Below are 23,296 nucleotides of genomic sequence, written 5' to 3'. Positions count from 1 at the left end.
CAACCTTATGTGTGTTTCTGTTTAGACACCTTATTTAACATAATTGCCAATTCACTAACATTGGACTCATGGCCAACAGCACCATTGCTCACGTGTAAACAAAGTTTACATCACACACGAGTTTTCTCCGTCAGGCACATCCCAGCCTTCCTGCACTCTGAGTACAGCACCCCACCCTGGAGACATTTTAAACAGTGAAATCACCCCAAAGCCCCACAAAAACTAAAAAACCCTGGTACTAAAGAGATCACGATAAAGACACTTGTCTATAGTGTGTGATGCAATGAGAAGGCAGAGCATGGCCTTTCCTGACCTCAGCTGGGTCCGTGCATGCTAGTGACTCAAATTTTCCCCACTCCATACGTGTCTTTCAAAGACCATGAAAGCACTGAAAGTACTGATTTGGGGTTACAAAAATTTTGAGCAAGTTGGTAAATTTACAAATATAGAATCCGTGAATAATGAGGATTGACTGTACTGATAAAAAGGTATCTTCTCAAGAACATGTAAAAATTAAGAGCCTCAGACATACGCACATGCATTTGCATACACACCCACACTCACACACACTCCCGCTGGAAACATACCTTTTGTATTTCTGAGAAAAAACACCACATTCTGGTCCATAAACTCCTCAGGAACAGGAGTACAAAGCACCTGGAGATATGTCTTTTCCACCATTTGCTTAACAGTTTTCTGAAACATAGGGACCAAAAAAGTCACACTGAGATATATCCGCCCACCCAAATCACCTAATATTTGCGTACACCTGAGCTCTCTCTCCATGCACTGGCTGAACTCACTTCCCAGTGGACCAGAGACATGAGCTAAAATCCATCCAGGGGGACTTCCCTGATGGTCCAGTGGCTAAGACTCCATGCTCCCAATGCAGGGGGCCCAGGTTCAATCCCTGGTCAGGAAACTTGAGCCCACATGCTGCAACTACGACCTGGAGCAGCCAAATAAAAAAATAACTTTAAAAAATAAAATAAAATTCACTCATATGCTGAACTCTAAGCCTGACTCTTCCACCAAATGGCCACTGCAGGTACGCTTGAATAAACTGAATTGGGCAATGTCCTAATCAAGCTTCTCTGGACCACAAATTGCAACAAACTCGTCTTGAATTCAGATTTTTTGCAGGGAGGCATATTCATAGGGCAACTGAGCATAATTTCAATTAGCACAGCTCAGGCCAAATGCTTCCATCCTAACTTTATGAACTCTCCCTGGGGTTTGTGCAGTGAAGGGTTGACCCAGCAGGCCTGGGTTGTCCAAACCCTACACACTCCAAAGGCACTCAAGGCTAGCCCTGAGACTTCCCTGGTGGTCCAGTGCTTAAGACTTCACCTTGCATTGCGGTTGGTGTTGGTTTGATCCCTGATTGGAGAGCTAAGATCCCACATGCCTTGCAGCCAGATAACCAAAACATAAAACAGAAGCAATACTGTAACAAATTCAATAGACTTTAAAAATGGTTGACATTAAAAAAAAAAACACACAATCTTTAAAAAAAGGAAAAGGCTAGCCCTGAACCAGTTCCCAGGTGATGACCTTTAAGCTTTTGGAACATCCTGGCTAATCTGAGCATCTCTGTAGACCTAGGCCCTTGGGTCATGCTGGAGAATTTATATTAAAAACGTGATTTATGGTGAACTAATTTTGTTTGCCTGGGGAACTTGGTCACACTCCCTCAGTTTGACCTCTGCAAAGTGGAATGGGCTGCTGACTAACTGTGCGGACTTCATGCAGACATGACTGATCCCCACTAAAAACCCTGGACACCAAGGCTTAGGTGAACTCCTCTGACTGGCACAACCTCCTATGTGTGTCTCACATGGTTGCTGCAGGAATGAATACTGGGAACTTCCCTGGTGCTCCAGTGTCTATGACTCCATACTCCCAACTCAGGAGGGCCCAGGTTCAATCCCTGATCAGGAAACTAGATCTCACATGCCACAACTAAAGATCCCATGTGCCACAGCTAAGACCTGGCACAGCCAAATAAATAAAGGAAAATAGTTTTTGAAAAAGAAGAAGAATGAATGCTGCCCTGGCAGCCCCATTTGGAAAGGACAACTTGTTCTTTTTTCCTCCTGGACTCTGCCCTGTATGCCTTGTTCTCTGTTCACTCTAATCTGCATCCTTTCACTGAAATAAACTATAACCATGAGTATAAACGGAACTGAACTGATGAGTACAAAAGATTTTCTGGGCCCTGTGAGTCACTGTGGCAGATCTTTTAATCTGAGGGGGACCTTGGGGACCCCCAACACAGGATTCCATTATCTCTATTCCAACACGATATGTTCCTTAACATTTTTTCTGTTTTTTCTTTTTTGGCCACACTGTCTGGCATGTGGGATCTTAGTTCCCCAATCAGGGATCGAACCTGAAATCCCTGCATTGGAAGCACAGAGTCTTAACCCCTGGACCATCAGGGAAGTCCAACAGGATACATTTCTTGTATGAACTGTGTCAGTTACCCAGACTCATCCAAGGACATGAAGTTCCCATTACCCCACCCAAGAGGAGAAAGAGCCACACATACTTTGACGGGGAGGTTCTCTATACTCTCAAGGTTCATCTCTTCCTCCTCAAGGCTGATGCGAGGATGAGGTACAGAATACATTCTCAGCTGCAGATTCTTACCTGCAAAACATGATGCAATGCACAAGATGAAATACTTGGAAAATGAGGTTTCTGGTCACCTAGATCAGACTTGCATCTTGGACGTTAGTATATTTCACTCAGTGGGCATGTTATCAAAAAGCTGGGTGTTGGGCCTCGCTGGTGGTTCAGTAGTAAAGAATCTGCCTGCCAATGCAGGAGACACAGGTTCGATACCTGATCCAGGAAGATCCCACAAGCCATGGAGCAACAAAGCCTGTGCCCTGTAACTACTGAACCTGTGCCACAGAGCTTAGGAGCCAGTTACTAAGCCTAAGTGCCACAGCTATTGAAGTTCATGCACCCTAGTGCCTGTTTTCACAAGAGAAGCCACTGCAATGAGAAGTCTGATCACCACAACTAGAGAGTAACCCCCACTACTAAATAAAAAAGTAAAACTATATTTAAAAAAATAGCTGGATGTACATTTTTTTTTACAAATGAATCCTACTGTAGCCTTGACTCACGTTCTACTTAGAAGAATTGTGTTGTGGTTTTGATTGGTCCTCAGTTGGGATTTTAATTTATGTGTGTGAGTGTACAAGTTTGTTTCAGCTACAGTGTCCAATGAGTGACTTCTCTGAGATTTTTACTTAAAGGGGGGGCTTTATCCTTAGGATGAGATTATAGTTAACATGTTAACATCTACTCCTTTTTCACTATAAAACTTGAAATAGGTGGGGGATGGAAAGAAAAGTAAATAGAATGAACGTATGTCTCCCAAGTCTACTGTTATTGATGGGGTCTGAAAACCTCACAGCCTACCAGTCACAACCCTGAGTTTCTGAAGAAGCCCACAGAGAAGGGAGAGCTTTCTCAAACTGTTTGGCTCTTTCTCCAAAAGGCACTGGACAAAGTCCAGGCTTTGGAACAAATCAACATGTGTGGTCTGAACCCTCTCAGCAGTGGGTTTTCTCATCCATAAAACGGGACAATAATATCTATTGGGGTGAGATTTGGGAGGATTAGATTATAGGTTGGCTGAGTATCGAGCATGCTGGCTAGCAGAGGAAACAGTCTGCAGCTGGGAGAACTAGCATTATCAGAGCAAGAGCAACAGCCCACAGACAAAAATACACTGTCGAGGGACTTCCCCGGCGATCCATCCAGTGGTTAAGACCCCATGCTTCCACTGCAGGGGGTGAGGGTTCAATCCCTGGTCGGGGAACTAAGATTCTACATGCCATGAAATGCAGCCAAAAAAAAGAGATTAAAAAAAAAAATACACTGCCAAGTGCAGTCAGTGCCACAGAGCTATATGTTTAGAAGTGGATAAAATGCTGTTTGATGTTGCATATGTTTTACCACGATAAAAAGGAAAAAAAAACACACTTAGAAGGAATATTAATTTGCTTTGTTGGAGACTGTCCTAATCCTTCTCTCCAAGCAGCCTCCTCCCTCCCAATTCTTTCCTGATTACGGATTTATTGGTACCAAAGCAGGAGGCCGTCAGTAAACACAACTGTGTCCCTCACGACCACCGTCTGTCTGATCAAAACCCAACCTACACAAACCTTAGTAAGAATGGAGGTCCTGTATTTCTAAATTTGTATTCCTCTCCTCTAACACTCCTAATTTTCACTAAAGAGGGGGTTATGTTTTGGTTAAAAACAAATTGTTCTGAAAAAATTAAGATGACAGGAAACACTGCACATCACAGTGTTGTGCACAATCCTTTTTCTCCTCTGATTTCATTTTTAATTTTTAAGGGTTTTTTTTAAATGATTTTTTTCCGTTTGACTGTGACTCTTTGTTGCTGCCACTTTCTCTAGTTGCAGTGAGCAGAGGCTACTCTTCTGTGGGCAGGCTTCTCATTGGGGTGGCTTCTCTTGTTGAGGAGCACAGACTCTAGAATGTGGGCTTAGTAGTCGTGGCACATGGGCTTAGCTGCTCCACAGCATGTGGAATCTTCCTGGGCCAGGGATCAAACCCATGTTCCCTACATTGCAAGGCGGATTCTTAAACACTGGACCACCGGGGAAGCCCAAGTTGTTTTCTTTTTTAATATTTATTTGCATGTATTTGTTTGGCTGCACTTGGCCTCAGTTGCGGCATGCGGGATCCTTAATCTTCATAAAGTATCATGCAGGCACTTTAGTTGCAGCATGTGGGATCTAGTTCCTCGACCAGGGATCAAACTCAGACCCCCTGCATTGGAAGCTCAGAGTCTTAGCCACTGGACAACCAGGGAAGTCCTTCCCCTCTGATTTTCAAACACTCAGTATCTTGGTAAAGTGCCACGACTAACCTACAACTTCTGTTATTGTAAGGGAAGGTGAGTTACGGGAGAATGGGGAGGAAATCGGTTGTTTGGCTCTGCTGGCAACATGATGGTCTGGAGCAGGATTTCAATCTAGGGTCTACCAGCACTTGGGGCTGGGTCCTCCTGTGTCAAGGGAGCACAGTCCTGCCCACACCTTGATCTTGAACTTTTAGCCCCCAGAACTGGCAAAGGAGGCTGTGCTGTTGTTGTGAGCAATCCAGTCTGTGGCCCTTAGTTATGGCAGCCCCGGCTAACTAATAATGAACCTATTAACACTCAGCATTTTCTCCTTGTATAAAACTTCTTACTAAGTCTCAGCTTCATATAAGTAAAAAGCAGAGACTCATTTTAGTCTGAGCAAGTGGACCCCTCCCTACGGGCGAACACCCCCCAGTTTCCCTCACCCCCAATTCCATACCTGATCCTCTATCGATCGACTCCACTTTTTGAAACTCAGTCTCTTCTTCCTCTTCTTCCTCTTCAGACAGGCCAGGAATGTCATCATCTTTACAGCCACATAAAGCGAAAGAAGAAAAATAAAACGCAATTGTCTCACTGTGCCAGCCCCAGGGAATCACCACTCTCCTCGGTGCTGAGGGTTGGACTGTGGCCGCGGGAGAGTCTGTTGAAGGCCATAGAATCTCTTGAAGGCCATACCCTATTATGGTCTGTTGAAGGAGGTTACCAGGAGGAGGGACCACTGCTCAACCCGAGTGCTGGCCTCAGGCAATCGGGACCTGTTCGCCCCTGCCCTTTCCTGGGGATGCCCACCCTGGGAGCCACTTCAAGGATGCACCTGGATAGATCAGCTGTGGTGGGAACTTCAAGGTGCTGTGGGTGCCTGAATCCCGGGAAGGCCTCTCTATAAACTCTTACATGCTGGTGAGCGGGCAGTAAACTCATCCAGCCACACCCAAGACCGCCACCTACTGATCAGAGAGGCTGCATCTTTCTCTGGTCTCTCCTTGCCCTCTGTGTATGGGGGGTGGTTTGCAAACCAACACATAGTCCCACAGAAATATCCCAATTACTGGAGACAACCTTAAGGGACACAAAAGGAAGATTTGTGCAAATTCTCCAGGAGAGGAAGGTTACACGGGATGATCACACGGTTACAAGCAGCCCAGAAGAAATATAAGTGCCCAACATGCACCCAAAAAGAGGCTCAACCCCACTAATTATCACAAAATGTACATAGAATGAGGACATTAGAATGTGCATCCAATCCCCTTTCATCTAGGGGACTGGTTAAAATTTTCATGATAATATTCAGTGTTGGCAAGGATGTTGGCAAACAGGCACCCCATCACCACTGCCGGGTGTGGACTGGCAGGGCCCTTCTGGAGACCAGTGTGGCAGGACTCATTCAAACCACAAATTCACACACCCACCACACCTCCAGTTCCACTTTTATAAGTCTCTCCCATAAAATAAAGAAAGTGTACAAATTGTACAAAAGGACACATTGTGTCATTGTGTGTAAAATAAAATACTGTGGCATGATAAATCTCCATTCATTAGGGGATGAGTAAATAAAATATGGTACAACTCTAAAGTTACATAGATCTATAGGTATGGACATGAAAAATTCTCCAAGGTATCTTTGAGGGAGGACAAGTCACAAAATACTATATATAGTATGACCTTATTTATGATTATAGGAGCTCTCTCTATACAATATATGTTATCATTTCTCCAGGAGATCTTCCCAACCCAGGGATCGAACCCAGGTCTCCTGAATTGCAGGCAGATTCTTTACCAGCTGAGCCACTAGGGAAGCCCAAGAAGACTGGAATGGGTAGGCTATCCCTTCTCCAGCGGATCTTCACGACCCAGGAATCTAACTGGGGTCTCCTGTATGGCAGGTGGATTCTTTACCAGCTGAGCTACCAAGGAAGCCTTATCATTATATACATACCATTATATATAAAGATAAAGATGATAATGATGTTGAATATAGATAAATTGATTTCAGAAAAGATCTGGCAGGATGTACAGCAAACTACCAATAATAGTTACCTATAGGAATGGGATGCACTTCCCAGATGGCTCAGTGGTAAAGAATCCACCTGCCAAGCAGGAGATGTGGGTCTGATCCCTGGGTTGGGAGATCCCCCCGGAGAAGAGATGGCAACCCACTCCAGTATTCTTGCCTAGGAAATCCCATGAACAGAGGAGCCTGGCAGGCTACAGTCCATAGGGTCGCAAAGAGTCAGACGCGACTAAGAAACTAAACAGCAACAACATAGGAATGGGAGCAGGGCCTGGGGGCAAGTGAGGGATTATCTTTTACTTTCTATGTTTCTAAGTTCTACGTTATGTGAATTTTTAAGAGGATATCTTCCAGTTATACTTGCTGGAAATATTCATTACTTAATACTGTGCAACTTTTAGATTACTGCATAACTCTGCAATTTCTAAAAATTACGATGTAAAAATGCAAGCAAGTTATTAAGTGATCTGGACAGTATGATTCCATTTTGTTATTTCAAGAAACAACACATGTTTAGCTATTAGAACAGCATCTTGAACTAGATGCTGCTGGTCTAGACACCCCTCTTTTCTCACAACCACGATCTATTTGTCTCCATCCAAAGAATTTTTAACTAAGAGCAGAGAGAAGTTTTGACTCCATAAAGCAGTGGTCCCTAACCTTTTTGGCACAAGGGACTGGTTTCATAGAAGACAATTTTTCTCCCCATGTGGTGAGGGGGCTGGTTATGGGATGATTCAAGCAAGTTACATTTATTATACAGTCACTGATCTGACAAAGGGCAGAGTTCAGGCAGTCGTGTGAGTGATGGGGAACGGCTGTAAATACAGATGAAGATTCACTCGCTACCAGCTTCTCACCTCCTGCTGTATAGCCTGGTCCCTAACAGGCTCAGGGGTTGAGGACCACTGCCATAAAGGATCCAATAAAACTGTCCAAGGGTCTTTGTGAGCCTGCAGGCTTAATGAGCAGAAGGGGAGTGACAGTGTGAGACCTGAGCTGGGGAGAGCTCTCCTCTCCCCACCTCTGCCCAGGACCCAACATCCAATACCATCCTGGTGTCTCCAGGAGCAGTAACTTTGAGTTTCCAGGAACAGCATCCTCAGCAGGGAATATATTTGCATTCTCAACATATAATGACAATGAGAAGACCCAGAAAAGGAGGGGAAGAATGCTGGGCAAGGGGGAGGGGTTGTAAAGACAGACCAGAAACAGACATAGCTCTTGGGAGATTTCTGAGCACCCTTTGGAGGAATTAAGCAGTGGGGCCCTCTGAAGTGAGTCTAAAATCGGCTCCTGCATAGAAGAGGGACATCCTGCCAGGAGGCAATGGGCTAAACATATGTGAGTATATACAGCACAACAGACAGCCACCGAACTATGAACAGAAGCCCTCAGAGGTCACAAGAAGTCCAAGTTGCATAAGTCACACCCATTTCTTAGGGTCTTGGGATATATATATACATATTTTTTAAGGATATATATAGTATACTTAAAATTTATGCTTTTATATATATATATATTTTTTTAACTACACAAAATCAAAGTTACTGAACTTTGTGGCACATGTGAAATAGTCAATCCTGTTAATTTATCTTTGTATCCATAATTTCACTTGGTGATAATGAAAAAGTCTAAATTCGAGGTCCTATTATAATGAAACATCCAGATCCAAAGGTCTGCCAAGGAAGGAGGCAGATAATAAGGAAGATTCCAAATGTTATGAGAGTCATCTCTCTGGGTGTCATTTACAATTCGTTATTGTTGTTTATGTGTGGGCTTGGACTTTTCTACAGTGAGTATGTGTGTTATTTTGTGTGAAGAGGGTATACTTAAAATATATGAATGTGACTACAACCTTTTAAGAAAATAAAAAGTTCTGTGTGGCTCTGCCTTCCCACCCAGTGGAAGGCCCTGTAGGAGATCCAGAAAGTCTCTTGAAGATGCGACACTAGCCAGAAGGCTGACATCGATGTTAATGAGACGTGTGTGCTATTAAGTCGCTTCAGTCGTGTCCAACTCTTTTTGATTCCATGGACGGTAGCCCACCAGGCTCCTCTGTTCTTGTGATTCTCCAGGCAAGAATACCGGAGTGGGTGGCCATTTCCTTCTCCAGAGGATCTTCCCAACCCAGGGATCAAACCTGCGTCTCTCGAGGCTCCCGCTTTGCAGACAGCTTCTTTACCACTGAGCCACCAGGGAAGCCCTTGGTTAATGAGACACATCACACAAACCCAGTCCATGACAACTGCACTGATGCCGATACTCCTGCTGGGAGAGAATCTGCGTGTTTCTCAGTCTCCTTCCCCAACAAGCACCTCTCTAAGCGTCCCTCGCCCTCTGTCTTGTCTCCCCCTGTCCCCACCCCTAGGCCCTCTCCATGTCCCTGGGCTGGAACAGCCACTTCCATGGAGAGTTCTGGGCATCAGTCACTGTTACTATCTTTCTTTGAAATGCTCAATTGTTCAACATAAACATTTACATCTGCTGTAATGTTTTAACACCTTGTTTTTATGCCTTGTTTTGATGTTACTTTACAAGTGCTGGGCAGGTGGGAGCCTAGGAAGAAAGGAAGGGGTGCTCTTCTCCACCAGGGTGGATCCTGTAATCATCTGGCCGAGTGAGCGTGGCATGTCCCTCTCAGCCCCTGGGCCACATTGGACAGTGACTTATATTTTTCTGAGTCTTTATTATGTGACCTGTGGGGATGAGTTCGTTGACCTTCTATGTGCCATGGCTTGCCCATCTGTAAAATGGGATAATAATACACCACTGGACATGAGCTTGAGTAAACTCTGGGAGTTGGTGATGCACAGGGAGGCCTGGCGTTCTGCAGTCCATGGGGTTGCAAAGAGTCGGACACGACTGAGAGACTGAACTGAACTAAATACATTCACTTCGTAGGGTTAATAGTTGATTTACGCGTTTGGGGGCTTCCCAGGTGGCACTAGCGGTAAAGAACGCTCCTGCCAATGCAGGAGACACAAGAGACGCAGGGGCAATCTCTGGTTCGGGAAGATCTCCTGGAGGAGGGCAGGGCAACCCACTCCGGTATTCTTGCCTGGAGAATCCCATGGACAGAGGAGCCTGGCGCGATACAGTTCATGGGGTCGCAAAGAGTCTGGGAACGACTGAAGCGACATTGCACGCACACATATGCGTTAGGAACTGTACCTAGTACTCAGCGATAAGTGTTTGCTGTGATTACTTATTCAAAGTCTGACTTTCTAAGTGGGCTTGTCCGGTTCACCTAGTGCCTGGACTGTGCCTGGACAGGGTGGGCGGCAACAAGCATTTGCGGACTGCCCGGGAGGCCAAGAGCGGCGGGTGGGCGGGGATCTGTCTTCCTCGCCGGAGTGAAGTGGGAACGAACAGGGCCGAAGGGGGCGCGGCGGGAAGGCGGCCGAGGGGCTCACCGATCTCCACCTCCACCTCCTCGGGCACCACCTTGCGGTAGAAGAAGAGAGTCGAGGCGCCCTCCTCGTCGCTGGTCTGGTTGAGGAAGTGCAGGATGATTTCCTCTGCCTGGCCGTCGTTGCGGTTCAGCAGCTCCTCGAAGAGCTGAGGGTCTGTGATGCCGAAGGCGGTGTACACGCGGTCGCGCATCCACAGCACTCTCAGGTCGTCCATGGCGCGGCAAGATCGACCACGGCTCAGCGCTCAGCGAGCTGAGCGCCCGGCGGGCGTCCGTGGCAACGGCGCCCCTAGCAACCTGCGCCCCGGCAACGGCCGCCGCTGGCGCGGGGGCGCACAGCCCCGGGCTCCGCAGTCCCAGCGCGCGCCAGCACCGCGGCCCAGAGCTCACAGAGGCGCGAGCCGAGACTCGGGAAGGTGGCGCGGAGCCCCTGGGGAAGGGCCGGGGCGCCCCAGCCTGCGCGCGGAGGGTGGTCGGTGCTCTTCTCCCGGATTGGCGCCCCCTTCCTTCCAGGAGGACTGAGGTGCGCAGGGCGGCCGCATGCAAGGGGAGTGAAAGACTTCGACCAGGGCCAATCTCAGCCGCCAGGGTCTGCAGGCCTGGAAGTGCTCTAGGAGCCTTGTAGGTGCTGAATGCGCAAGGCCTCCTACGTTTCCACCGCCAGCCTGTCTGGGAGCGTCCCGCCCGCACTGTCGACAAGAAAACGGGCAAGACAGGTGACAGACAAGGCCTCGGCATCTCGGAGGTGGTAGAGGAAAAATTGGACGGGAGGCAAAAGGACTTCAGTCTGAGCCCTCGGTCGCTCTGGATCAAAGGGCGTCAGAAGAGCAAATACATAGCGAAGATTTCCAATAAGGGTCAAGTTCCTTCTGGTGTACCAGGGTCAGGAAGTGGGGAGCCCCAAGAAGGGAAACTGGCTACAGGATCAAAGAAGCTTCCAGTGCTTTGGCCTTATAGCCAAGCCAAAGCATAATAAAGCAAAACACCCGCAGTCTCAAAAATAGATATATTTATTTTTCATTAGTAAAGGGAAGTTGAATACTGATAGGAAGATGCAAATTTGTCCTTTCATGCATTTGTGGATCTTTTAACTTGTTCAGTCCTTTCCTCTCACAGAATTGAGGCCCTAGATTCAGAATTAGGCTGAATCTAGCCTTCTTACTGGATTTTCCCATCAAGGAACAAGTGGAATGTTCTAAGTATTAAAATTCTAAACCAAAGTTCAGCCTGGGTGCTGGAAAATTATTACTCCGGACTGTCTTATTTTCATCATCTTGAACTAAGATTTCTTGCTGAAGATACACCAGATGGCATGCAAACAAACCTGGCTTTAAATTTAATACGGTTGTTTGTAAATGCAGGCTGAGGAACAGTTGATGTTGTTCTCTTTTCCAAAATGAATCAAGCCCTAAAGTGTCTGAATTTTTAATTCATAAACATAAAAGTTACCTAATGCTACACACAATCTATGCCTTATTAAACTACTGCAGAATGAAAACTGAGATCAGAGTGTTATAAAATACTCATTCCATAAATGAGGACAGAGGTGCATTCAGTGAAAGGTGAGTCCCTTCAAAGTCCTAGCCATGATCAATGGCCAATCCAAGGCTCAGCATGACCTCCAACAAACCCTCTCTGCACTCCTTGATTCAGCACAATCATACCACTACAAGGACCCTCTTCATCCTTGCAGGGAAAAATCAACCTCTATTTTACTGAAGAAATCCCTTGGATTTTTATTTTAGAATGAACAGCTGAATGGAAAGTGGAGAATGTGGCAGTAGTGACATTTCGAGTTAGCAAAATAAACAGATACTTGGCATCATCCAGACAATTGACTGTTTTTCCTCTGGAAGTTTGCTATCAAGGGAACAAAGTTACATCTTAACAACCGTATACATAATACTTCTACCAAATCACTTGCAAACAAAACAGAGCAACGGCTCTGGTAACACAACATTAGAACCAGTAACTTTATAAAGAAAGAAAATTTACCCTGAAGCCTACAAGATATCATCAAACTCTAATTCTTCAGAGTTCTTTCACAAAAATTAGAACTAAATATTTGTATTTAATAATACCATTACTTCCTACAGAACTACTACACAGGTTTCAACTGAAAAGTGACTCTTCACTCTCTGTTCTATGCCCTGATAAAGGTAAAGTGGTCCCCCTGACAACTGCCAGTGGGGGTGGAAAAGAATTCTGGCAGATCCTGTAGGTTTTCTGTTTACTAGTCAGTTAACAGTGCCCTGAAATTGTTGGTTTCCTAAAAATGAATTAGTTATCTTATTACAACAAACCCTTGGAGTAAAATAATAAAAATAAGAACCTGTGAAAGCCTGCAAGGTATTAACCACATTTTGTATTCACCCAATAGAAGTGTCCAACCTTATATCTTTCTGGGGAAACTTAACATTGAGAGCAGAAATCATTTTTAAGTTTCATCAGCATCACTTTGTTTGATACTTTAAAATGAGGGACAACATCTCATGGAGGAGTAGCATGGAATCTTGACTACAATTAAAAAGGTTTAATGTTACAGTCACAGTTATGTCATGATGTTCAGTTCATGCCCCTCAGCAAACAGGCCTTGAAATCACCTGAAAAGATACACTTAAATTCAGGGCCACCTGATCTTAGCTTGTAATGAGAGTCCCAGACTCTCTCCTACCAGCCAGGGTGAAGGAGACAAGCAGGTCTCTTCATGTGACTTAACTCAAAATGTTAAGAAAGGGAAAGCACTGCAGGTTCCCTTTTGAAATTAAATATCTAAAACCCATTACAGTAAAATATGAAAAATGAACATAACTTATAATACAGGACAGATCAAAATGTTCAACTGGACTGACGCAAATGTCAAGTGAAAAGATGAATTTAAACTGAAGATTATACATTAATGGCTTAGTAAGAATTGGTTTTCAACTGATCTTAGTAGTTTTTAAAAGTTTAACTCTAAGTGCCTTTATCAGACATTTATTTAGAATTAGTCTGAAAGTGGAACATTATAATTATACTGTTCTCAAGGACAGGTGCAACCTCTTCATGGCAAAATATCTTAATTTATATTTTATTACAAAAATACACAAAATACTACTTTTTACCTTTCCTTCTTCACTTAGTATAAACCCTTTTTGGTTCAGGAACATCAGCCAACTAAATTCAAATCATATCCATATTATGTCTTCTAAAGTCACACTGGATTTTAAGGCTCAGTACACAGTTTATCTTCTCAAATATACAATTATCATAATTGGTTTTATGTAAAGATAACAGGATAAAAGTCTTTAAAAAAATATACAAGTGGGATAACCATTTTGTTGCATGTTATTTTATCCCATTTTCTCCAATTATTAAAACAAGACAAAACTGTAGAAACAATTCTACTTGTAATTCTAGATAGCATACAATAAAAAAGTTTGCATACTTTTAATTAAGCAAAATATAATAAATGTGAATCTTTTGATTATCCGTCATTAATTTTTTTTTAAAGTACTTAGCTTCAGCTGTTGGAAAATATTATCTGACAACTTCAGGTGACAGAATAACGCTGGCTTTTTTTTTTTAATAAAATGAAAAGGAATCAAATATCTAAGACTATTTTCAATTCGCCATTCAAAACTGGCTTCTCTTTCACGCCTGTATTTTTAAAAACAACCATAACATAACTTTTGCATGAACTTACATTTGCTCATCATAAAAACTGAAAGAAATTTATATATCTGAAATTGAGAAAGTTTACAAAATACTTAACATATGAGGGAGAGGTATATCTTACAGATTTGGCTATCTCATAAGGCAATTAATGAAGATGGAATTTTTCCTATCATCAATTTAACATAAAGAATTCTACAACATGATAATTCTCCATAAATCTGAAAGCTTGTTGGATATGACAATATGATCACGCCAGGTCATCACTGAACTTCGAAGAAAGTAATCTGAATGAGAAAGGAACAAATTTGGTGCCTGCACCAACGTAGAATTTGTTCTGAAATTCTACCCTAAAAAAAAAAAAAGTATTAATGAAAGATTCTGAATAACATTTCCTACATTTCTTAAAACAACATTTACTAAGTTAAAAAAAAGTTCCTGTACTTCCAAACGTGCTTCATTCCATATATGCTCTTGGCACAAGTACTTTTACTGAGATAAAATACTCACACACACTGACCCTTTGTTGGGTTTCTCATGAAGGAAATGCTGACACCTCATGTTACCTCCCGGAGAAGGCAATGGCACCCCACTCCAGTACTCTTGCCAGGAAAATCCCATGGACGGAGGAGCCTGGTAGGCTACAGTCCATGGGGTCACTAAGAGTCGGACACGACTGAGCAACTTCACTTTTACTTTTCCCTTTCATGCACTGGAGAAGGAAATGGCAACCCACTCCAGTGTTCTTGCCTGGAGAATCCCAGGGATGGCGGAGCCTGGTGGGCTGCCGTCTATGGGGTCGCACAGAGTCGGACACGACTGAAGTGACTTAGCAGCAGCATGTTACTGCCCACTCTATGGACATTCACAGGAGAATCAGGAAGCTCTCTCTCCTCGTAACTGGACACACAGACAAGTAATCTGACATATATTGTAAAACATTAAGAAATATGGTTTACAATGAGATAAAGTAACCTGTCAGACCCAAAGTGAGTTGACAATATTAAATACACATAATTATTCATCAAGCATAAACTTGTTTTTTACATGTCAGGGACAACAGCTCAGAAACAAAATAGAATTTTAACTCAGGGGATCAGAATACAGATCTCAATACTGGGAAGGAAAGAACTAGCCTAAATAATGTACGTACACATAAATATTATTGGAAACATTCTATGTGTATATACATTGCGGAGGTGGGTGTTAAATTGTTTTGAATAACAGTTCCGAAGCTCAATTCCAAACTCACCAGTGGAGGCGGATGGCGTGAAGAAATGCAGAAAGCCCTTCCATGATCAAAAGGATGAAAATTGTCAACACTGCAAAGAGAGCGATCACCGGGAGCAGCACCAAGACCCCATAGGTCGTGTCTACCCGGAGGCCGACATGCATCAGCATGGCCCACAGGACCTCAGACAACTCTGTGTGGGAAGCATTTTGCAGAGTTAACCTCTGTTGACCTTCAGTGAGTCACTCCCATTAGCTAGCTAGACTGGGTTTCCTTCTAAGAAATTTTGAATTGTTATCCCTAAAATAAATAAACACCCGTAAAAGATATAATCTGCTCCTCACGTAAAAATTATGTGAGCAACTTGATCATCTCAAATGTGGAGAATGACTTGACATTCCAGAGAAATCAGAGGTCTGCCTGCCTGCCAAGGAGAGATCCTGACCCAGATGGGGGTCTGGCTGGTTCAGTCCCAGTGCAGCCCTGGGTCAGGCAGTGGGAAGCTGGGCATCAGTCCTGACTCGGCCACTAACTGATCAGGTAGGTGATCCAGCACCAGCACCGAACCTCACTAGGCTTTAGTCTCCTCCTCTGTAATAGAAGATGGTGGACCACAGCGTCCCCTCCAACCAGAAAAGTCTCGACTTGTGGTTATGCTTATAAAAATATCAGTGTAGCAACCAGCAAAAGAACACCTCTATCACTTGGTGATTTTCACAAGTACAGATAGTCTTTGCACAATGGAGCAGGGGCAGAACGGTGACCAGCAAAAAGCATCCTTAATGGTCAATGGAGAAAATGACAGTTGTTCTGGGACCTTTCAAAATTACTGTTGAAACATTAAAACACTCTCTTATTCTTGGTTATAAATGCATAAGGAAATGAAAAAAAAGAGCGAATCTATCTTTTAAATGTTAGAAACATTGAGTATTAAATTGTTGGGGGGTTTTGGTAAGAAGAACTTATCAAGGGTGATTTGAACAGCCTTCTTCTCATATGACCTGGGAGAGCCAGGGCCTGGAAACAGAGCAAGCATCCTCCCTAATACTCAGCATGCTGTCCTGCACTCAGCATGCTGTCCTGCTCTTTTCCAAGTTTGGATCGGCTTCTACAGTGTGCTTTGCGCCTTCCAAGTCCTGAAATACCTCCTGGAGTTTCTGCGGCATCACTTCTGGGACACCGGTATCTTCCGTACGTTACTAAGTTCCTCTGGCTGCAAATTTCACTCTCGAGCAGCAGCAGTGTCACCACCTCCACATCAGTTCTTTCTCCTGAACTCCTGTTACATTCCATTTGCATTTCACTTCCAACATATCCCTGTTTGTTTCTCTGGTGCATTTTTTCATCTTTGTTGGCCAATTCCCTCAGTTCAGTGATCCATTTTTAAATGCCAGGTAAGTTTACCACTGGCCCACAAGGAGGCCACACCACCATGCGCTTTGCTGTCTGAGCACGAGCTGAGCAGCAGGTTCAGGGACCAATGGGGAAAATGACAATTGTTCTGGGACCTTTCAAAATTATCAAAACATGAAAACACTCTCTTATTCTTATTTATAAATGCATAAGGAAATGAAAAAACACAGGGACCAATCACAGCAGGCTCTGAAAAAGTGATTTCGCTGGTCTCTGGTCAGGATGTGCATGTGTATTATTTACTTAAGAGTTGTAGGCTAAAAGGCCAGCAGTGAAGCCTGTGCTTTGTACCCATATACTCAGATTTTATTGTAGAAACTGAAATTTCAACTGTGTTTTTGGGCAACTAGTGATACTTAAGTAAGTAGAGGTAACTGAAATCCATGCATCACCAGAGCATGCAAAAGGAGGACTGTCTGTAATCAAAACTATTCATGAGCATTGTTTCAGGACTTGCTTGACATTACTAGACCGTCACACTTGGTGAGGCAGGGTTGAATTAAAATAACAGTAAAAACAAAAACAATAATGGTCAGAGCAGAGGGAGTAAAACGCTTATGCCAGAGGTTCCTAAGCCTTCTCGGTCCTCAAAACAACTCGTGTCCCAGTGATTTTTTTCACAGCACCCTGAAGTCAAAAGAAATACACAGGAGACCAGGGCAGTAAGTAGTCAAGTCCAAACAACCTAACAGTCCCCATTCACACAGTATCGTAGACAGTGCCCTTTCCATCAAAATTTTTTAGTGTCCCACAGTGCCCCCATGAGTTAACTGAGGTGCTGCGGGGTGTCTTTGCCCAGAGTTTGGGAACTGCAGGTCGAAGCAGAAACTTACGTGCGTGAGCTAAACTGAGTGCCCAGAGCCTCAGGTATGAAGCAGTGTTGGAGATGCATCCCAGACAGTACTCGATGGAATGAATTACTTGGGTCATTAATATTTCTCCAAACTCAAACTACAAGAGATGACACAACCTGGGTTAGATTCTGTACATGACATGCATGACAGTGACAGGACTGGTTTCTAGAATGCTGCCGAGCACGTGCTGGAGCATGAGGGACAGGGAGTCACGAGACCTGAGTTCTGCTCACAGCTCCGCCACTACCCAGCTTTCGATCTACGGAGCTCCCACTCCCCTGTCCCCAGGATGTGGCCCCACAGGTAAGCTGAGGGCGCTGGACCGGGCCTCTGATGCCACAACCCTCAGACAGCCCAATGAGGTTCTTGAGCTACTCTTAGTAATTATAAAACGTATAATGAAAAACCAGACATCCACCAACCACAAGATTAGAAGATTGTGAATGCATGTGTGTGTTTAATAGATAAGAGCATTTGAATACTGAGAATGAGAAATTATAAAAAGAGTCCCTAACAGTGAAAAACCTGTAGAACACTGGGCAAGATACCTCTCACATTCTTCCAGATCTGCTTTTTGCTTTTTTATGACCTTAGGAAGTTAATTATTAATTGTCTCAAATTAAAGCACTAAATTACATAATAATTACAAAAGGCTGACTGTAAGAAATCTTTTTTAGTTCTCATTGAACAGCCAAAAAAGCTTCCAAGAAAATAAAGTAGATGAGCGCAGCAGACATGCTGGTTCTGTCCGCCAGGACTGTGCTTCCCTTCCTTGGGAGGAAATGCTGCTTCTCCCATCTCACCCTGGATCCTTAGCCACAGTTACTATTAGATAAAATGTGTCCCCTCCAAAAGTCGTACATTGAAGCCCTAATCCCCAACAAGTGTATTTAGAGATGGGGCCTTTAAGAAGGTAACTGAGGCTTTTTGATGTCTTTATAAGAAGAGACACAGCCACAAAGAGAGGCCCCAGGAGAAACTGACCCTGCCAAACCTTGACCAGGGACATCTCGCCTCCAGAACCGTGAGAAATAAACTTCTTCAGTTGAAGCCCCCGAGTGTGTGGTTATGGCAGCCGGTGCAGACAACTACAGGAGTCACTGGTCTGGGGATGGCGAGTGACGCCAGCCAAGCCGATCACAGCACTTCCTTGGGATTCTTCCTCACGGTAACAAGCAGGTAAGAGTGCTTTTCTCTGACTGAAAGAGCCCAGTGAGCCCAGTGCTCACTATAGCCACAGTTCCAACATCGTGGGGCCAACTGGCTTCAGAATGTGAAGCAAACTTGTGAAAAAAACCCAAGTTAGACCTGCTGGGATTGGAATCCAAAGCCCACCATCCTGATGCCCACTACCCCTGTCCTGACCTGGGCCAGCAGATTCCCCCTGAAGCCAGTGTGAACTGGCTTTCTTACAACTATGGAGAAGTTCTCATGGAGATGAGAATCTTCTGAAAGCAATGTTCACAGCACCTTAAATCATTTAATATCACAACTTGTGATGTTAACACTATAAATCCCATTGTAAGACTGAGCACCACAAAATGTTAACCCCAAATCCTTATGTTATGATGACAATTCTATGAAGAGAATAGTATTTGGAAAGCTTTGAGGAACAGCTGTTTTGTTTTGGGTTTTGATGTTTAAGATGATTACAATCAACGAACAGAAACAGAGTCACAGATACAGAAAACAAACTAATGGTTACCAAGGGGAAGTGGGGGAAGGGATAAACTGGGATATTGGGATTGACATATACACACTACTATATACAAAACAGATAACTAATAAGGACCTCCTGTATACCACAGGGAACTCTACTCAATACTCTGTGATGACCTATATGGGAAAAGAATCTAAATGGATCTATATAAAGAAAGCAGAGCATCCAAAGAATGGACGCTTTTGAACTATGGTGTTGGAGAAGACTCTTGAGAGTCCTTGGACTGCAAGGAGATCCAACCAGTCCATCCTAAAGGAAATCAGCTCTGAATATTCATTGGAAGGACTGATGCTGAAGCTGAAGCTCCAATATTTTGGCCACGTGATGCGAAGAGCTGACTCATTGGAAAAGACACTGATGCTAGGAAAGATTGAAGGCAGGAGGAGAAGGGGACAACAGAGGATGAGATGGTTGGATGGCATCACAGACGTGATGGACAAAGTTTGAGCAAGCTCTGGGAGTTGGTGATAGACAGGGAAGCCTGGCATGCTGCAGTCCATGAGGTCACAAAGAATCAGACACAACTGAGTGACTGAACTTAATTGATATGTGTATGTATAACTGATTCACTTTGCTGTACACCTGAAACTAATACAGATGATAAGTCAACTGGACTCCAGTAAAAATTAATTTAAAAAAAAAAGGTAATTCTCTTCACCGTCATTGTGACGATCATCTCTGTGCAAGTCTGGCTCCTCACATCAACAACAGTAACTGAAAAGGTTACCTCTTCACACGTCACTTCTCTACATCCATCTTCCATTTGGTTGTTCCCCTCTTCTATGTCTTGGCCTCCCAGCAAAGAAACTTCTTCCTCGCTATCTTTTCTTACAAGTGTGTAGCCACTCTAAAAACAACCCAAGAAAACAGAGTCAGTGCCTTTAAAATCACAAGGTTGTGACAACATCAAAGTCAGAACCTCTTCGATTCTGTTCAAGATTCAGCTCTTTAGGAATAAAAAGCCCTTTAAAAGAAAATGAGCATATTATACCCACTAGGATGGCTCTTGTTCAAAAAACAGAGAATAAGTAACTGTTGATTAGGGTGTGGAGGAACTCTTGTGCATTGCTGATGGGAACACAAAATGGTGTAGCCACTGTGGAACAGTTTAATGGTTCCCCAAAACATTAAACAAAGAACAATCATTTCTAGTATATACCCAAAAGAACTGAAAGCCAAGGACTCCAATAGATATTTATATACCCACGTTCAGAGCAGCATTGTTCACAGCAGCTAAAAAGGTGAAAACAACCCAAGTGCCCATTCATGGATGAACTGAGAAGCAAAACGTAGTCTATCCACACAATGGAATATTATTCAGCCTTAAAAAAGAAGGAAGGGACCTCCGTGGTGGTCCAGTGGTTAAGACTCCAGTGCAAGGGGTACAGGTTCAATCCCTAGTCAGGGAACAAAGATCCCACATACTATGGAGTGCAGTCAAAAAGTGGGGGAAAAAAAAAAAGGAAGGAAATTCTTTTCCTTCCTTTTTTTGGTGGGGGGCACCACACAGCTTGTGGGATCTTAGTTCCTTGACCAGGGATTAAACTCAGGCAAGTCCTCAGCAGTGAGCGCACAGAGTCCCAATTGCTGGACGGCCAGGGAATTCCCAGGAAGGAAATTCAGACACAGGTTACAACATGGATGAATCTTGAGGAAACTATGCTAAATAAAATAAGTCAGTCATAAAAGGATAATATTACCTGATTCCACTTGTAATGAGATACCTAAAGCAGTCAAATTCATACACAAATAAAGTAGAAGGGTAGCTGCCAAGGACAGGGAAGAGGAAATGGGGAGCTAGTGTTAATGGATATGAAGTCTCAATTTAAGAAGATGAAAGAGTTCTGGAGACGGGTGGGAGGTTGGATGCACAGTGTGAAATACTTAATGCCAGTGTGTACTTCAGGTGTACACTGAACTGTGCACCTAAAACCAGTTAAGACAGAAAATTTACGTCACGTATATTTTACCACAATATTTCCCCCACACCAGCCCCACATTATTTAAAAAAATGAAATAAAAAGAGAAACTAGACAAACAAGAAAACAGTCTGAAAAGAAACTCGACAAATGGTTAACACTGTTTATAACTGGATAGGAAAACTTCAAGGCACTATTTTCTGTATTTCCCACCTTTCCTTTAATTATGTTACTATTAAATTTAAAAAGCACCTTAAAAAATGAAGAGGCAAGAACAAGGAACAAAAGCACTTCAGTTATGACCAGCATCACTGACAGATTTCAGTTCAACCTCCTGCTAGGTTTGGGGTTCATTAAAGGGGGACCAGTTTCCCACGCTCAGATGTGCAGGTTCCTGGCACCACACCTCTGCAGAACAGCCAACACCAGAGTGCTCAGTGAGGGAAGCTTTAGCTTTTAAATCGGAGCCTGCATCCTATGGAAGGTGTTTTCCTTTTTTCTAAATCTATTTATTTATTTCTTCGGCTGTACTGCACAGCAAGTGGGCCCTTAGTTCCCCGACTGGGGATTGAACCGATGCCTGCCGCAGAGGAAGCATGGAGTCTTAGCCACTGGACCACCAGGGAATTCGCAGAAGGTGTTTTCCTTACAAAACTTTTCACAGCTAAAAACAGACTTTGCTCACATCAACAAATGTGCATCCGAACTCACACTTACCCTGCCGACCCCGAAACAGTTGCAGCCCTTGTGCAGCCACAGCAGAAAGAATGGTTTTCCCAGGAAGAGCACAGGGACCGACAGCACTGTGACAGCCAGCAGCAGCCTCTGGATGTGCTCCTGTTGGTGCAGACGGGGAGGAGGCCAGTTGGAACGCAAAGACATACCAACAGTGTCACTGGTACACTGAGACTAGTGACAGTCAAGTAGAATGTCTACTGGCAAGGAACATAAAGTAAACGCAAGCTAAATTACATTTGTCAGAGGGTAAGTCAGATCCACCATGCCAGATCCATCATGGCAGTCAGATCCACCTTTTGTTTCTTAAACTTATTGCTGATATGGGTGGCATCACACAAATGTGCATCTATATAGAAAAGTCATTCCTGGAGAGGACCATGTGCCATGGTCCAAGCGCCAGTTTTCTGAGAGCCTGGCTTAGTCAGAGGTTGATTTTAAAGAAACTGGAGGGGCTTCCCCAGGTGGCTCAGTGGTATTATTTAAATATAAATAAATAAATAAAATTATTTAAAAAGAAAAAAACTGGAAAGATAGATGAATGAACAGTACTCGGGAACCCTCAAGTAACACATTCTTTCCCCTCCACTTCTGACAGCTAAGGAGTAGCAGCAAGTTTGGATTATGGTCTGACCAGAGCCCCGGAGACAGCACTCACGGCAGAATGACACCCCACTGTGATAACAGAGAGAAAAGCACCTTTAATCATTCTACTGATTGAAACAAAAAGGCTCTCATGAGGACTTCCCTTGAGTTCCTAAGAATAGGGAAAAAAAAAAAAAAAAGATTGTTTACCTGCCCTGGGTAAAGACCACTTGCATCACTAGCCAGGAATAAAAACATGCTAATAAATTCAATCAGAATGCTAGGAGCAGTTCTGGAGGTTTCGGCTGAATAAACCAACCACTTATAGATGATCATAAATATAAGGTATCCAAAGATGCAGAGCATGAAGAGCAGTTCTGGGATGGAAACCAGATAAATATTGAACTTCTTCCTGAAATGCCTAGGGCCAAAAACAGAATTGATTAACCCATGAACAAATGTTTTCTTTTAATATTTATTTATTTGGCTGCACCGAGTCTTAGCAACAGCACGCAGATGGACTAAGATAAAAAGTAAAAAGTAAATTTATCTTAAATTCTCCGTGACAAAGTCTATCTCAGAATCACATCATCTGTGTTATGATTCAGATATAACCACAAAGAAAAGATGTGAGGACAGGAGAGAAAACTAGTATTTCCCTATTAGATTCAATTAGAAAAAAAAAGACATCATCTCTTACTCCTAATATACCAGCTATAAGAAACAAACCAAAAGTTTTCTGATTTATAAAATAAAAAAGAATACGACAAAAATCACCTCTGGAAATAAATGTGAATGAACATGTGGCATGTCTCCCTCACTTGAACGTAAACTCCACGAGGGT

The 23,296-nt window shown here is 43.6% G+C and overlaps 2 protein-coding genes across 4 annotated transcripts in view; both read right to left on the bottom strand.

Moving 5' to 3' along the window:
- The window catches only part of DNAH10 (dynein axonemal heavy chain 10), a 156,979-nt gene extending 146,368 nt beyond the window's left edge, over positions 1-10,611 (bottom strand). For both annotated transcript variants that reach the window (XM_081540402.1, XM_081540403.1), the window contains exons 1-4: positions 10,343-10,611; positions 5,352-5,438; positions 2,552-2,652; positions 588-696 (exon numbers count right to left, since the gene is read on the bottom strand). In XM_081540402.1, the coding sequence (XP_081396528.1) occupies positions 588-696; positions 2,552-2,652; positions 5,352-5,438; positions 10,343-10,556 (511 nt within the window). In that variant the 5' untranslated portion in view covers positions 10,557-10,611. The remainder of the gene's footprint in view (positions 1-587; positions 697-2,551; positions 2,653-5,351; positions 5,439-10,342) is intronic.
- Positions 10,612-11,335: 724 nt separating this feature from the next.
- Positions 11,336-23,296, bottom strand: part of ATP6V0A2 (ATPase H+ transporting V0 subunit a2) — a 41,940-nt gene continuing 29,979 nt past the window's right edge. For both annotated transcript variants that reach the window (XM_081540423.1, XM_081540422.1), the window contains exons 15-20: positions 22,663-22,873; positions 21,850-21,969; positions 19,941-20,060; positions 17,473-17,590; positions 15,248-15,419; positions 11,336-14,345 (exon numbers count right to left, since the gene is read on the bottom strand). In XM_081540423.1, coding sequence (XP_081396549.1) covers positions 14,246-14,345; positions 15,248-15,419; positions 17,473-17,590; positions 19,941-20,060; positions 21,850-21,969; positions 22,663-22,873 — 841 coding nt within the window. In that variant the 3' untranslated portion in view covers positions 11,336-14,245. The remainder of the gene's footprint in view (positions 14,346-15,247; positions 15,420-17,472; positions 17,591-19,940; positions 20,061-21,849; positions 21,970-22,662; positions 22,874-23,296) is intronic.

The sequence above is a fragment of the Giraffa tippelskirchi genome, chromosome 11 (genome assembly GCF_054371585.1).
Source record: "Giraffa tippelskirchi isolate mGirTip1 chromosome 11, T2T-mGirTip1v1.2.pri, whole genome shotgun sequence".
NCBI lineage: Eukaryota > Metazoa > Chordata > Mammalia > Artiodactyla > Giraffidae > Giraffa > Giraffa tippelskirchi.
This window is presented reverse-complemented; position numbering and strand designations above follow the sequence as displayed.